This window comes from Myodes glareolus, chromosome 6 (assembly GCF_982192425.1).
Source record: "Myodes glareolus chromosome 6, mMyoGla1.1, whole genome shotgun sequence".
NCBI classification, from domain to species: domain Eukaryota; kingdom Metazoa; phylum Chordata; class Mammalia; order Rodentia; family Cricetidae; genus Myodes; species Myodes glareolus.
Genome location: NC_142031.1, coordinates 102,667,274 through 102,682,390, shown reverse-complemented (window position 1 = coordinate 102,682,390; position 15,117 = coordinate 102,667,274). Strand labels below are relative to the sequence as shown.

At 37.9% G+C, this 15,117-nt stretch overlaps 1 protein-coding gene across 5 annotated transcripts in view; it reads right to left on the bottom strand.

Annotated features, from left to right (window-relative positions):
- Itsn2 (intersectin 2) overlaps positions 1 to 15,117 on the bottom strand; it is a 116,024-nt gene that overhangs the window by 75,268 nt on the left and 25,639 nt on the right. For all 5 annotated transcript variants that reach the window (XM_087907446.1, XM_087907445.1, XM_087907447.1 and 2 more), the window contains exons 3-8: positions 9,147 to 9,239; positions 7,306 to 7,369; positions 4,332 to 4,495; positions 1,962 to 2,168; positions 1,738 to 1,834; positions 905 to 1,044 (exon numbers count right to left, since the gene is read on the bottom strand). In XM_087907446.1, coding sequence (XP_087763572.1) covers positions 905 to 1,044; positions 1,738 to 1,834; positions 1,962 to 2,168; positions 4,332 to 4,495; positions 7,306 to 7,369; positions 9,147 to 9,239 — 765 coding nt within the window. The remainder of the gene's footprint in view (positions 1 to 904; positions 1,045 to 1,737; positions 1,835 to 1,961; positions 2,169 to 4,331; positions 4,496 to 7,305; positions 7,370 to 9,146; positions 9,240 to 15,117) is intronic.

The following is a 15,117-nucleotide window of genomic DNA, read 5'->3' as shown; positions in this document are numbered from 1 at the left end:
TGTTTCACAGGCATCTCAAAAAAAAAGTATGTCTATGGGGCTGGAGAGATGGTTCAGAGGTTAAGAGCACTGACTGCTCTTCCAAAGGTCCTGAGTTCAATTCCCAGCAACCACATGGTGGCTCACAATCATCTGTAATGGGGTGTGGTGCCCTCTTCTGGCCTGCAGGCATACACACAGACAGAATATTGTATACATAATAAATAAATAAATATTTTAAAAAGCATGTCTAAAACTTCTCTGTTCCCATCATGTCCCTCTCCCAAACTGCTCCCTTTTCTCTATGAATTGCATGACTGCCCAGCCATGACTCCAACAGAAACTGCATTCTTTCCCAATCCCTGTTCCTTTATCATCATTTACGTTGTCTGACCAGAGAATTAGTGCTGAGAGAAAAGGGAGTGTGATCCCCAGAGGTGGCGCACACTTGCCCATTGTCAGTATGTGCCCCAGGAATCACCACATTGCCATCCTCTGTCAATCTATAGAATATACTAAACTGAACTCAGACGCATTTGAGTTAGAGCACAAAGAGCAAGCAGAGAAAATGCACTTTCTCTCAAAGAGATCTAAGGCTAGATGCAACCACCACCACACCCTGTGGTTTGGGGTTTTCATTCACTTCAGAGGCTACAAGATGAAGTCTGATCTTCCTGAGAAATTCTTTTCCAAAAAGTGGGGTGTACATTTTGTACATAACTTGGCATAAGAATGTGAAGAAAGCAATCAAGTTGAATCATCTTTCAATAATTGTACACGTACACTATTCTTGTGTATGAAATGCCTTCTGAATGTCCTGAATGTTAGAACTTTAGGTAAGATAAAGCACAGATTCAAATAACAATTTTTCAAAAGAAGTTTACACAGAAGACAGATGGTCTCATAACCACTATAATCCAGTTACCTGAGAGGTATCCACTCATGCTTTTGTCCAGACTATTAAATTTTTGCCGATACTTTAATCTTGAAGGCTGAGGAACTGCCCACTCTGAGGTCCCAGTCTTGGGCGAGTTCCCTGAGAGGGAAGCAGTTGAGGAAGTTGAGCTATAATGAAATGTATTTAAAATTTTATGTTACCAAATAAAATTCATTTAATTAAGACAAAGACATTAAGAATCATTCCTTATACAATATAATGGCAACAGACACATACAACTCCATCTATTAAGAACCTATTAATTCCAAACATCTTACTGTCCAGGGTCGTTTCAAATGGCATTTCGTATCTTTCAAACACCTTAAAAGATATTATTGTCTACATTTGTTACTTTGTTAAACTATGGCTCAGTGATGTTAAGAAAAGAATAAGGTCACAAAAATCAATAATTAAGCTACAAGGCAATATTTCTCTGGGTGAAACTAATTCTTTGCAACTATTTTGAAAAGAACTATGATGACTTCTACGACAGGTAATAAATGATACTTGTGTTTTCTAAAATTTTAAAAATAACACCTCAGCTAGGTGTGGTGATACACACCTTTAGTCCCAGAACTTGGGAGGCAGAGGCAGGCAGAGCTCTGAGTTCGAGGCCAGCCTGGTCTACAGAGTGAGTTCCAGGACAGCAAAGAACACAGTGAGACCCTTCTCGAAAAACAAGAAAATCGGCAACAAAAGAGAAAGCTTACCTAAGTATTTATACTTGTCCATTACAAAGAACAACCTGGATAAGTCCAGGGCTTATTAAATAAAAACCCACATTGAAAGCAGACAAAGTTATATGTGTTAAATATTCATACCTACTAGATCCTAAATCAATCAGAGACTGGGCCTTCTGGATACTAGCACCACCAAATCCTCCCATCATCAAACTGTAAGATGATGCATGAGGCAATGCTGGGGGGAAAGGAGAGAGAGACAAAAGGGAAAAGATCTGTACTAGACAATTCCACAAAGAAGGAAGTCTCTGAACAACAAATATAACAGCTTCTTCCTTCACATGTCTGACTCACTAGACACTTACTTGAAGAAGAGTAAGGAATGGATAAAGGCTGAATGAGACTGGCAGTTCCATTTGGTAATGATGATGTACTAACGGAAGGCACTAGGGGAGCAGGCATCATTAAGGGAGGAATACTGGTCCCTGAAGTTGCAGAAGACAAGGGTGTTGTTATAGGTGCAACTGGAGGCAATGGCTGAGGAATGGACAGATTGGGCATGCTTCCCATCCCTAAAGACAAAAGAGAACACATTTTCCAATGGTATCAAGTCAACTATAAAATACACGCCAAAAAACAAGTTACAGCACAAGAAGCAGCCCCAATGTTTGTAGAAACACCATGGGCAAACCATTCTTACAAAACTCCTTAAAACAGCTTTGAACCTGAGGTGAAGGAGATATTCTACTGCTCTGAATGTCAATCATCTGCCATGTATGAGCTACAAGTGAGCCCAGACATCGCTTGACTTTTTTCTCCCATTACCACTAAGACTAAGCAATCAAAGTCAACTAAAAACACTATCTCGAAGCTAAAATGTTATCTGACCATATGGTTTTCTCTGTAAGAAAACAGATCTAGTGCTGCCACATCACTAGACTACGCATGCTCATTTCTCAGACAAAACAAGTTCTGGTTAGTGACAGACATGTTTATGTACATGTATTATTGGCAAACATGCCACATATTTCACTTTTTTCTAAGTTACATATCTATAAATTAAAGACAAATCTTTTAAAAAAGTGATGACTTATTTTCTTAACTGTGGGACAATATGACAATGTGGTGGCCACCCGGTGGTTTGCTGTTTATCACTACATTTGAGTACAAGAATGAAAGAATACAGTGTTTTAAAATCTAGTATCTGGTGTAAAGAAATGCATTTCATAACACAAAAACATCTTATTGAATATTTCATTCAAAATGAGTGCTTTTCACATACAATTAATAAATTGACTAGTTAAAATTATATGGAAAGCATATTAATCAGTAATTTCTGAAGAGCATATAAATTAATTAGGAAAAAGTCTGCAATTTTTTGGCCTCTATCTGGCTAATTAATCTTTAAATTAACGAAATTCTACACATTTGTAATTTTAAATTACCACAAAAATTAAATCCCTTCATGTGAGTTTAAATTTATTCAATCATCTTGTTATTTTTATTTACTATTAAGGACACACCCTGTACCTATTTCTGAGGTACAGTGTGGTATTCTGATACATAGATAAATATGTGCTAAACAAACCAGGGTAGTTAGCACATCTACCACCTCAAGCATTTGTCATTTATCCATGCTAAAAACATTCAGAATCTTCTCTCCTAGTTGCTTTGGATGGTGTGGGAGAATTATCTGTATTCTATCAATCATATTTTAATAAAATGCTGATTGGCCAGGCAGGCAGTATAGGCAGGAAAGCCAGACAGGAAGTAGAGGTGGAGCAAAGAGCCTGAGAATATTCTGGGAAGCAGGAAGCTCCCTCTGTCATTCCTGCCCAAACCACCGAAGAGGCAACATGTGAGCTGCCATGCTGAGAAAGGTACTGAGCCGTGTGGCTAACATAGATAATGATAATGGATTAATATAAGTTACAAGGACTAATAAGAAGCCTGACCCAATGGGTCAATCAGTTTATAACCTTATGGAGTCCTGTGTGTGATTTTCTTTGGGATATGCTGGATGTGGGGTACTGGGTGGGACAGAAACCCCAACAAGCCGGCCCCTCATGTTACATTTGGAATACACAATGCAAAGCTATTGACCATAGTCACCCTACCATACAGCAGAACACCAGAATTTATTGTCTGTAACTGTAATTTTGTACCCACTGACTATTTCTCCTTCGCACCCTGTCCCCATCACCTCCCTTCTGCAGCTTCTAACACTTAGCATCCTGCTTTCTCCTTCCACGAGAGACAGAAGAAACTAATTAGGAATAGTACTTTGAGTCTGTTGTAACTAAGGAGGCAGATCATTTACATCACAACTAGGAGTTGTGACAGAGGATTCTGGCAAAACCAGACATGGACACTTAGCTAAGGCAGTACAATTAAGATCTCTTCTTTTAAAGGTATGAAGCTTAACTTGGAAGTCTGATAATTGTCATTTTGTGCTAGTAAATCCTTTCCTGATCCCCAAAGAATCAAGCTTAACAACAAATAAAGCTGATAAATGAGGGCTGGAGAGATGGCTCAGAGGTTAAGAGCATTGCCTGCTCTTCCAAAGGTCCTGAGTTCAATTCCCAGCAACCACATGGTGGCTCACAACCATCTGTAATGGGGTCTGGTGCCCTCTTCTGGCCTGCAGGCATACACACAGACAGAATATTGTATACATAATAAATAAATAAATAAATATTTTTTTAAAAAAAGCTGATAAATGAATGCATACATACCAAAACGAGCTGAGATCAGCGGAGAGAACATAGGGGGCTGTTTCATGATAGGAGGGAGAACTACAGGCAACTGCTGGCCTTGAAGCTTTAGTTTGATGAGTTTCATAGCTATGGAGAACTCCTGCTGATCCATCTTCCCATCCTTGTTCAGATCTGATAAGGCCCTAAAAGGAGAATAAGGGGAGTACATCAATATGTGGGGTGGCAAAGAGGAAACAAAAGCTTGAGAAAATAAAAACAATGATAAAGCACTAACATGTAGACCAGCACTTAGTCAGGTATACATATATATGAATAATAGAAAACCTGCACATAAGAGATACTAGTCAGACAGAGTCAACGCAATGCCCATCAAAATCCCAGCAAAATTCTTCAAAGACCTCAAAAGAACAGTATTCAACTTCATATGGAAAAGCAAAAAACTCAGGACTGTCAAAACAATACTGTATCATAAAAGAATTTCTGGAGGCATCACAATCCCTGACTTCAAACTCTACTATAGATCTACAGTACTGAAAACAGCCTGGTATTGGCATAAGAACAGACAGAAGGACCAATGGAACCAAATAGAAGACCCGGATATCAAACAACAGATCTTTGAACACCTGACTTTTGACAATGAAGTAAAAAATATCAAATGGAAAAAAAGAAAGCATATTTAACAAGTGGTGCTGTCATAACTAGATATCAACATGTAGAAGTATGAAAATAGACCCATATCTATCACCATGCACAAAACTCAAGTCCAAATGGATCAAAGACCCCAATATAAAGCCAGCCACACTGAACCTTATAGAAGAGAAAGTGGGAAGTACACTTGAACACATTGGCACAGGGAACCACTTCCTAAAAATTGGCACAGACACTGAGAGAAACAATTAATAAATGGGACCTCCTGAAACTGAAAAGCTTCTGTAAAGCAAAGGACACAGTCAACAAGACTAAACGACAGACTACAGAATGGGAAAAGATCTTCACTAACCCCACATCAGACAGAGGTCTGATCTCCAAAATATACAAAAAACTCAAGAAACTAAACACCAAAAGATCACATAATCCAATAAAAAAAAATGGAGTACAGACCTAAACAGAGAACTCTCAACAGAGGAATCTAAAATGGCTGAAAGACACTTAAGGAAATTTTCAACATCCTTAGTCATCAGAGAAAGGCAAATCAAAACAACCCTGAGATTCCATCTTACACCTGTAAGAATGGCCAAGATCAAAAACACTGATGATAACTTACGCTGGAGAGGTTGTGAGGAAAAGGGAACACTTCTGCATTGCTGGTGGAATGCAAGCTGGTACAACCCCTTTGGATGCTAGTGTGGTGATTTCTCAGAAAATTAGGAAACAACCTTCCTCAAGACCCAGTAATACCACTTTTGGGTATATATCCAAAGGATACACAATCGTGCCACAAGGATATGTGCTCAACTATGTTTATAGCAGCAATGTTTGTCATAGCCAGAACCTGAAAACAACCTAAATGCCCCTCAACTGAAGAATGGAAAAGGAAAATGTGGTATATTTACACAATGGAGTACTACATAGCCAAAAAAATAATGACATCTTGAATTTTGCAGGAAAATGGATGGAGCTAGAAAACATTATTTTGAGTGGGTAACCCAGACACAGAAAGACAATTATCACATGTGCTCACTCATAGGTGGTTTTTAAACATAAAGCAAAGAAAGTCAGCCTACAAACCACAATCTCTGAGAACTTAGACAACAATGAGGACACTATGAGAGACTTAGATAGATCTAATCTACATGGGAAGTAGAAAGTATAAAAAGACAAGATCTCCTGAGTAAATTGGGAGCATGGGGACCTTGGGGGAACGTTGAAGGGGGGAGAGGAGAGTCAGGGAGGGGAGCAGAGAAATGTAGAGCTCGATAATTATCAATAAAAAAAAATACTTCTTTGGAAAAATAAAAGAAATACTAGTCAGAGACAGTAACTAACAAAACGCTCACAGACCATACAGAATCTATAGTTTGCAGAGGATATCTAACAATGTAGATAGAAAATAATCATTTAAGAATACTATAATTCTAAGCCAGAAATAAAACATACCCCTGAAATACCAGCCATTATAGAGACAGAGGTAAAAGAATTGTTCCAAGTCTGAGGCCAGCCTGGCCTACTTAGTGAGTTTTAGAACACCCAAGTCAATATAGTATGTGTATTTTATGCAGATATGTAAATTCTGAGTTTTACTTATTCACTTGTTCAAATTATTGAAACCATGTTTGTGACTAGCATTTTGTTAAACACACAAATGTTCCATAAGGAAAAAGGATGAGGTAGAAGATATTATTTATTATAAATACATTTTAAAAACACAATCCCTGATACTTTAAAATTATTTTTTCAAAATGTATTATTTTTTCATGTGTTTGAGTGTTTTGCCTACTTGTGGGTATATACACAACATGTGTGCCTTGTGTCCACAGACATCAGAAAAGAGTGTCAGATCCCCTAGAACTGGAGTTACAGATGGTTGTGAGCTGCCAGGTGGGTGCTGGGAATTAAACCCAGGTCCTCTGCAAGACCAGAGTGCCCTTAGCCAACAAGAATCTCAGAAGACCATCTCGAATATTTTTTTAAGTAGGAGCAAAAAAAGGGATGGCTACTTTGGGGTTTACAGATGATAAAAATAAGAGAAACTACAACGAGGTAACAAAAATAGGAATTAGAGATTTTGTCAAATTGTACAGAAACAGTTTTCAGTGATAATTCATATATTCTTTCTTGAATCCTAATGGAATTAGAAATTTTTCCTTTAAAACAAAACTTTAAGTGATTTTTCAATCATTTATTCAGTGTAATTTATTTCTCAAAGAGCTAAAGAAATATTCTTATTTAATAATAGAGCACAAATGAAAGCAATCTGATGTTAACACCACAGTATTGAAAACAACAATAGCCTGTCAGAAACTTAAGTGCATTTATAAAGAAAGCATCTTACCATATTTCAGCTAAAACCGGGGCCGGTAGACCTGACTGTAGGAAAAAAGTACGGGCCTGATCACCTGAAAGTACAGAACACAAGAGCCAATGATATATTGTAAGTGGAATTATCCTAATATTTAAGAATAATCACAGCTGAAAATAATGATGACTTAACTCCAATCATTAAAGACTATGGAGTTATAAGTGTACATACAGTTATCTGTACTTTAGAACCATACAAGTCACCACTAACATTCTTTCTATTAATTAGTGAGGAAACAGTATATTATTCATCTTTGATTTTTCATCCTGAAAGGTGCTATAATTAAAACTATCAAGTACTAGTGAAACATTCCTCCATGAGTTTCTCCATTCTTGGATGTTTGCTTGCTGTACATAACAATAACACAAAACCCAATTTCTCTGTTTGGGTTTTCAGAAAGGAGTTTGTAGAAGGAGGCTGTTTGTTGGTTCCCGGCTGCCCAGACTGGGTGAGGTTCTGGGTGTATGTCTCCTTAGGCAACTATATGGAATCTCCCTGACTCCATCTACTCTCTTCCACATATCTTCTAGCCTCGCTATATTCTGCCCTGCCATAGGCAAAAGCAGCTTTATTCATTAACCAACACGAGCAACACATTTACAGAAGCATATCCTTCATCGGGAGTTTGTAAGTGGAAAGTCTTGAAGAATGAAGTGATAATGTCTCCCACTGGAACAAAGAGCAAACTTGCTATAAAATGAAGGCTTTTTCAAGCTCAGTGCTCTCCTGCAGCTCTCACAGCATGCAGGGTATGTTTCCAACACTCTTGATCATCCTTGTCAGGCTCAGGGAACAAGGGAAACCAACAGAAATACAGCCATATGCACACTGCTAGCTGTGCTGCTAGTGATAAAGTCTTGATTCAGGAATCTAGCAGCCATGAGTGGTAGCTGTCAATTATTAACTTGTAAGCAGAGTAATCAGACTCTGACAGCAGGTACAATATAGCAGGAATACAAATAACATCAGACTATAATGAATAGGAGGATGGATTCCAAAGTCAGACTAAAAGCTATCAGCAGTGGACATCTTGATAGCCTTAAGCAAACTCCACCTCACGTCTCGGTCAAGACTTTACTCTATGTGAATACACACACAGTAGCTGCCTCGCAGGGTGCTGCAGAGGTGAAATGCAGTAATGCATAGTGCAAAGTCCACAAGTGGTGTAGGAGTCATTCCTGTGACAGTTGTTATACATAAAGCACACAGATGAAAAGTTTCAAATGGCTAGGGAAGGAAGGAAAGACACTCCCAAATCTATCACCTTTTTGTTCTGGTGGTCTTTCACAAAACAAGTGCTAACATCAACAATTAATATTTAAATTATATCTGGAAAATATTATCTGATATGAGAAATAAATTAAGGGGGCTGGAGAGATGACTTAGTGGTTAAGAGCACTGGCTGCCCTTCCAGAGGACTTGGTTCAATTCCCAGCACCTACCTGGCAGCTCACTCCTGTCTGCAACTCCAGTTCTAGAGTCTCTCACATCTCACACAGACATACATGTAGATAAAACACCAGTGAACGTAAAATAAAAATAAATTTAAAAAGAAAGAAATAAGAAACTTCTTGAAACAGTATTCATATGTAATAAAACAGATTCCTGACCATCACTTGGAATTCAAGACAAGAACTCTAATATGACAAATTAAATCAACAAATTACGATGGTTTTAGGAAAAATATTTTTTAAATTCTAGAGTTTTGATGGCTATATATTTTATTTAACACAAATTTGATAGCAGTTATTAAAACTAAAATATATGAACAGAAACATAATTTACAATAAATAATATAAAAGATAAACACAAACCTGTTATAAAACCTCCTGAAGGCTTGAGGTTATCAAACTGTTTGTCATGCTTATTGCGTTCTTCAGAGGTAATAGCCCACATATTTGGACCTCCTAAAACATATATGAAAGGCCAAGATATTATAATATGTACATGAGCCTGCTCAAAACAGTGTATCGATAAGAATGCAAAATTCTAACATACAAATATGAATCTTAAGCATCCATTTTATGAGATCATTTAATGTGTGAAGGACATAAAAAATAGAACTCTTATCAACTATATACAGAAATGCTAAGGTTTTTCAGCCATTCATTGAGTTAACATCTATTGAATAATAACTGTATACCACTCACAAGAATGAGGTAAATATTGGCAATAAAAAGATTAAAGTCTGGCTGGGCGGTGGTGACACACGCTTTTAATCCCAGCACTTGGGAGGCAAAGGCAGGCGAATCTTTGTTAGTTCGAGACCAACCTGGTCTACGAGAGCTAGTTCCAGGACAGGCTCCAAACTCCAAAGCTACAGAGAAACCCTGTCTCAAAAAACCAAAAAGATTAAAGTCTGGCAAAAATGGCGCACACTTTTATCCCAACATTCAGGAGGCAGAGGCAGGTGGATCTCCAAGTTTGATCCCAGTCTGGTCCTCAGAGCAAGTTCAGAGATGGCCATGGGTACCCAGAGAAACCTTGTCTCAAAAAAAAAAAAAAAAAAAAAAAAAAAAAAAAAAAAAGATTAGAGTACTACTCTCAGTCTCAAAGAATTCCTACCTAGAAGGTAAGTACCACCATGTACTGTGCTAACTGTGAAAGTCCCTGAGCAGAAGTATGACAACAGCTGTGGTAATTTTTTTTTCCAAGACAGGGTTTCTCTGCAGCTTTGGACCCTGTCCTGGAACTAGCTCTTGTAGACCAAGCTGGCCTAGAACTCACAGAGATCCGCCTGCCTCTGCCTCCCGAGTGCTGGGATTAAAGGCATGTGCCATCATTGCCTGGCTCAACTGTGGAATTCTAAGTCAGCGCATTGGAAGTGAATTACAGGAAAGACTAAGATCTAAGCAGAGGCCAGAAACTTCGGCATCTTGCCATGTGCCGAGGTGGTCTGGGAGCACTTCGCTCACACAAAAAGGAGAAGTTGGGATGCGCAAAACGGATCTGAGTGCACCAAACAGGCTACTAACTCAGGTTCAGAAAGTGGCAGGAAATAACTAGTCTGAGTTAACTGGAAGGGTCATTTTCTTTTCCTTCATCACTGGGGACTGAACCTAAGGCATCCCTGTAGTAGGAAGACTCTCCTTCAGGGTCAGGACACGCGCAAATTCCTTCAGGGTCAGGACACACGCTACTTCCTTCAGGGGGACCTTGATATCACTAGATGACAACAATCGCTTCCTCTTCCAGATTCTCAAGATAAACTGCACGCTTCTGGGGGGCACTCAGGAAGATGCCACAGCTGTCTGAGATCCATTTGCTCCAGTAGACTCTAAGTCCTCGGAGCCAGAGTGTTGTGCCTTTCTATTCCAAGAACCAGCTGAGTACCAGCAAAGAGCAAATACTTAAAAATGATTCCAAACAGATGTCTAAATCAATTAGAAAGGGAGCAAGTGTGGAAGTGTTCACTATATAGACCAGGCCCAGAGGAACAGAACACTCACAAACTTTGCTGTCTACCTTTCACAAAGAATCACCAGCAGCCTCTGAAGGAGTCTTTGGAAAGCTTCACACATTCGCCTTGGCTAATTATCACCTGTGCATCACTCCTGTCTACTCTTTTAGTTTGCTCAACATCTGCTCAACAAGGAACCACATGTTTTAAACACATAAACTCACATGTATCTGCTATCCACACAATAAAAAAAAGTGTTAGAAAAGTGATTTTCTAACTAGAAAACTAAAGGCCTACTCTAATTTTAAATGCTAAAGTTGATTTAACACATTTTTCTTAGCCCTAAAGGACTGAATTAAAAAAAAACTACAAAAAGAAGCTTTAGGGGGTAGAGTTAAGAATAAAGAGAGCTGCTGAAGAACTAAGGATCTAAAGTAGCCACAGCTACACACTTGTGAAACAAACATCGCCTCAGCTGGAGTAAAACTTCCCTTGTCCTATCAGCTTATTTATCAGACTGAGCATACATCTATGCAATATGCAATATACCTACAATAAAATAACACTGAACATAATCTTTCACCTAGTAAGATTAGTAAAATAAACCAGGAGGCCAGTGTGTGAGGAGGAACTAAGAACAAAGTATAATGACATACACATGTGAAATTCCATTAAAATAAGCTGTCAGAAGTCCTGTGATGGGAAAGAAACTGTGTATTGCAGAACTTATTTACTGTGATTGACTTTGGGAGAGTGTTGGTAAAAAGATGGATGAAAACAGCTCTGAGCCCTGCTGATGTCAGGGATGTATGTTCAGCAGCTCATTAACTCCAGTACCACACAGTAAGTTAGGTACTATTGTGGATAAGAAAACTGAAAGCAATGGTGGAAAAGCAACTTACTTAAGGTAATACAGTAAGTGATAGAGCTGAGATCAGAGCTTGGCCGCTGAAGATTAGCGGAGCGGCAGAGCGTTTGGCGGGCAAATACAAGGTTTGGTCCCCATCATGAGACAGATAAAATGGGAACTGAGGCTAGAACGGGGGCAACCTGAACTTGCTGAATTGTATGATATTCCAACACACATGAAAATATGCTCTTGTACTATAACTGCCACCTCTGAGGCCTAGGAATACCACCTAGGACAAAGGTTCCTTCAGAGACCACGTGGAATACGCAATGCACCTACAATAAAATAGTGACTGAGGAATGGCAGAACAAAGTATAATGACATGTATGAAAATTTCATTTAAAAAACTCATCACTTTGTATGCTAACCTAAAAAACTAATTTGAAAAATATAAATGGGCAAAAATGTCTCACTGTATCGTTGTGGCTGGCCAGGAACTTGCTATGTAGATCAAGCAGCCTCAGACTCAACAGAGATTCCTGTGTCTCTGCCTGGATTAAAGGCATGTGCCACCATGTCTGGCTATGGTGCTCTTTTATATACAACTATCTTTTCAACTTTTCTTGGGTGCTTGTCTTCATAGTAGGAAACTCAACCAGCCTGTTAATAGTGTTTAAATCCTCCTGACTCCAAGCAGCAATCATGACTCCTTCATATTCACTAATTCAATAAACACGTAAGGGGGAGCAAAGCTGAGTACATGAACCTCTTTTAAAGGTGTTCTTGGCCTTCTTAATATTTACAATCATACCACCAAGAAAAGCAAACTATAGTGACTATCATTATGATTAATATTATCTGAAGAAATGAAATGGTCAATAAATTAGTTAGGACATGGAATAACTTTTAAATCATGTTCAAATAACTTGCAAAACAAGAAACCACTTTAAAATTTAAAATATTAATGTATCAAGAATTTTCCAGAAATGAGATTGCCTCTAAATGAAAAAATTCAGAATGTGTTTGATTCAAAGTCAATTTTTAAATAATAATCTAAGTCTAGTTTTCTTACTTAGAATGAAGCACTAACAGAATCTTTCAAAGAACTAACTATTTGGTATTCTACACCTGGAGGGAAGAAAACCTCCCAATTTTAGTCTATTTTTGTAAGCTTTATGGAAAGACAGAATAACAAGGTGGCAGTAGATGTCCAACACTTCCTTTAAAAGCTGATGACCTCTGACAGTGTCTGATAGTCATGTTAGGACTCCATCCACATTCCACCCATTTCCCCAACTCATCACTAAAGATGGATTTTCAGAACGGCTTCTGTTGTTTATTCTCTTCTCGCTACTACCTCTGTTAAGCACATTCATAAAACCAGTGAAGAAGGAAGAGTTTTCAATTACAGAACCAACTATATGCTAGTTCGTAATATAATCCCTGTTTCACATATGTAGGTATACACACATATCTATAAATATGCAAGCATACATAAAGAACCCAGCTAGGTAGTTTGTAAATACTGTAATTCTAAGTAATTCAAACATGCTATATTTATATACAATAGAAACTAAATTTTAGAAATAGTCTGCACTGATATTTGTCTCCAGTTTAAATTAATATTTAAAACAAATATAAACAAATAACACTTAAAATAAATGATATACTGATCTAGTACTATTTTAAATGTCTAAAATATAATTGTTATACTGTCCTAAACAAAGCTGTAGCTTAAGTTATGGGAACCTGAACAATAAAAACCTGGGTTTATAAGTATAGTGCAATGCTGCATCCGACTGTAGAGACCCAACATCTAGCTCAGCAATTTCCTAACCATGTGGTTGAAAGATTACTGAGCCCTACAATTCTAAAAAGGCAATAAAGCTCCAAGAAAATGTGGTATTCTTAAAGCCATTGGAGGCTTTTATTCTGTACCCTACCTCTCCTTTCTAGATTATAGATGAAGCCGTTATGATGGGTTTCATAACTTCTTTCTCAGTCAGTCTTGGCACCCCATAATTTTGAGACTGAAACAAGCAATGTCACTCTGTAATATCAACCAGTAGCAACATGTATCTGAAGTAACCTCTTGCCTAGCACTTGATGTCCAGTCTATCATGTTCTCTCAATCTGCAAATTTATTCAGTTTTTGAAAAGCAGAATGTAAAGCACTGTGATTAAGGAGGCTTTGGGAAGGACGTTCTGCCGAGCAACAGATTAGGGACAGAGCTGCAGCTGCAAAAACAGGAGGGAGGCACTGACGGCCTTTTCAATCTTGTTAATAATAATTTTTTTAGAAAGGAAGTGAAGCACCAAAGACTAAGTAAAAAGCATCTTGTTTAATAGACCTGTGTGACAACATGTACATGTTCTTTATCTGCACTGTCCCATAGGGCAGCCTCAGCTACAAGTGGTTGGAAGCACATAAAATGCAGCAGCGTGGTTTACTTGACTTTTATTAAACTGAAACCAAAACAGACAAATGTAGCTACTGTATTAGACAGACGGCACTCTGAGAACCAAAGCAGCCTATGAAGTATGCACTTAGTCCTAAAGTGATAAAGGTATACATGGCCAAATTAGATGAGTATGTCACAGCATTCATATAAACAACTGGGTCCAGCATCTAAAGTCTTAACTGTGACAAATGATTTACTAGAGATGCAGACATACTTTTGAAGTTTTGTGTTATACATGGATGTTGCTTTCAATAACACTTTAAATGCGGAGTTGGACTTAAACTAGATAAATACAAGTTACTCAACTATTTTTAATAAGTAGAAGGTAACAGTCTCTCTGCTATCAATTCTTCAGAAGTTTTTTTTAAAAATGACTATATCTTCCTTTAATCTCAGCACTTGGCAAGCAGAGGCAGATTGCCTCTGTGAGTTTGAGGCCAGCCTAGTCTACAGAGAGAGTTCCGGGACAGGCTCCAAAGCTACAGAGAAACCTTGTCTCGAAAAATAAAAACAAAACAAGCAAACAAACAAAAAACAAAAAAAACCCAAATGACTTTCTTTATTCCTACATACCACTTCGTAATTAATAATTGGAATTTTATTCACATGGGCATTTTTATCACTGAACATTTTGTTTGCTTCCAATCATATTTATTTATAATGCAGTGATCTGTACAATAAATACTTATGAAAGGAAAGACTGGGATCATACTGCCTATGTGTTTATTTGATCTGTAAACTTTATTAATATTCTGGTTGGAGTTTTTAAGTAAACTGACTTTAGTGAAAATGTTTTCATATGTGGCATAGAAATCTTCAAACCTGGAAAAGCAGCACTGTTTTAAACTTACAGATCACTCATTGTGGAAAATAATTATTTAATTTAAAAAAATGTCTGTGGCACCAATCCCTATAATCCTACACCAGTTTCACAATGGGAATAACAGTCATTTTAATCTTAGACTTATTTATGTATTTATTGGGAGAGACACAAACTAGGCAGTGTGTGGAGGTCAGAAAACAACTTATAGGAGTCGCTTCTCTTCTTCTACCCTGTGGGTCCCAGGGATCAA